Raw genomic sequence first — 1,884 nt, 5'->3', positions numbered from 1 at the left:
GGAGAAAACCCAGACAAGCACAAGGAAAACGTGATAACTCCACACAGAAAGACCCCAGATCCGAACCGGGGATTGAACCCAGGACCTACTTGCTTGAGGCGTTGGTGCTAACCACTGAGCAATCGTGCCGCCAGAAGGTAAAACGTAAATCTGTCAATCTGTGTTTGATTACTCTGGCTGGCTTTCTCAATGACCCGGATGTGTGACACAAAAATCTGAATTTTAGAACTGAAGTTGAATTATGGAACTGAAAGTGAAAGTAGTCAAACTGAATTTTTAATAGACCAAAATACAGTTTCAAAGCAAATGAATTAGAATTCAAAACTTTAAATGCAGTTTCAAACAATAAAATTCAGTTTCAATTTAGTGAAATTCATTTTTAAACCAATGCATTCATTTTCAAATTATGAACATACAGATTCAAGGTGAGCAATTCAAAGTCAGTTCTTACTGGCACAAAATTTATCTCATACTAACAACTATGAGTGACACCTGACAAAGAGATGGATGGATGATTGTATGAATGAATGATAAATGGAATTTGGATGAATAGATAGACAAACAGAGATAATGAATGGATGGTACCTGCGGTGTGTTAAGAAGCTGCCATTAGCATGTCCAGAACCATCACAGCCTGGTGTAGGGCAGGTTGGACCTTCTGTTTTGAAGGCCTTCCAAGAGAACGGTGCTCCATTCAGAAGCCCCTCCCTCTGCCTCTTTGCAGCCAGTGGACAGCCATAGGCACTGCGATGGGTCGCGTACTTCCCACTGATGTGACCAAGACTGTCACAGCCAGGGACTGGACACCTGGATACAGGCAAAAGACAAGTCTCACTGGACAAGAAACATACAAAAAGTCATCAAAATCAAAATGTGCACATTAATTTTTCATTATATAAATGTGATGAACGAAAAATGTTGTTATAATTGTACAGGAATCCACAAAAGCAAAAGGCCGGAATTTTGCATGTTTTCACCCTTTCATTTTTTGAGGGGGACAATTGAATTCTGGTTTGTCTTCTCCTATTTCTTTTTTAGAGTGAGCTGTAATGTAATTTTCTGTAAAACATATGTCAAAGACAAGGTTTCCACTATGTTTGTTTTAATTAGGTTGATTAGAAAACAATATAAAGTTGAAATCCATCTTTCACTTTCGGTGTGCTCAGTACAGGAAAAAGCAAACTTACATCAGAAAAAGTTTGGACTTTATGTCAAAACTGAACAAAATGATCCTATACACCTATATTTTATTAACAACAGAACATTAAACCTAAACATTAAATTTTGAAACTACATTTTTTTGTAAAATTAAGGTAATATTGAATTTTATGGGAGCAACACATCGAAAAACAAGAACAGAAAACAAAAGTTTGTCCATCCATCSGTCCGTTTTCTTCCACTTATACGGGGTTGGATCGCAGGGGCAGCAGCTTAAGTTGAGAGACCCAGACTTCCCTCTCCCCAGCCACTTGGGCCAGCTCATCCAGGGAATCCCAAGGTGTTCCCAGGCCAGCCGAGAGACGTAGACACTCCCGCGTGTCCTGGGTCTCCCTCTGGGCCTCCTCCCAGTAGGACATGCCCGGAACACCTCACCAGGGAGGCATCCAGGAAGCATCCTAACCAGATGCCTGAGCCACCTCAGCTGGCTCCTCTCGACATGGAGGAGCAGCGGCTCTACTCTGAGTCCCTCCCGGATGACTGAGCTTCTCACCCTATCACTAAGGGAGAGCCCAGACACCCTGCGAAGAAAACTAATTTCGGCCGCTTGTATARGCAATCTCATTCTTTCGGTCACTACCCAAAGCTCATGACCAGAGATGAGGGTAGGAATGTACACTCACCGGCCACTTTATTAGGTACACCTGTCCAACTGCTCGTTAACAC

The 1,884-nt window shown here is 42.1% G+C and overlaps 1 protein-coding gene across 2 annotated transcripts in view; it reads right to left on the bottom strand.

Moving 5' to 3' along the window:
- The window catches only part of LOC106527382 (myelin transcription factor 1), a gene marked incomplete in the record, with an annotated part of 74,887 nt that overhangs the window by 13,940 nt on the left and 59,063 nt on the right, over positions 1 to 1,884 (bottom strand). For both annotated transcript variants that reach the window (XM_014022245.1, XM_014022246.1), the window contains 1 exon segment: positions 586 to 807. In XM_014022245.1, coding sequence (XP_013877699.1) covers positions 586 to 807 — 222 coding nt within the window.

The sequence above is a fragment of the Austrofundulus limnaeus genome, unplaced genomic scaffold, assembly GCF_001266775.1.
Source record: "Austrofundulus limnaeus strain Quisiro unplaced genomic scaffold, Austrofundulus_limnaeus-1.0 Scaffold321, whole genome shotgun sequence".
Classification (NCBI taxonomy): Eukaryota; Metazoa; Chordata; class Actinopteri; order Cyprinodontiformes; family Rivulidae; genus Austrofundulus; species Austrofundulus limnaeus.
Note: the sequence above shows the minus strand (reverse complement) of the source record. Positions and strands in the feature narration are given on the sequence as shown.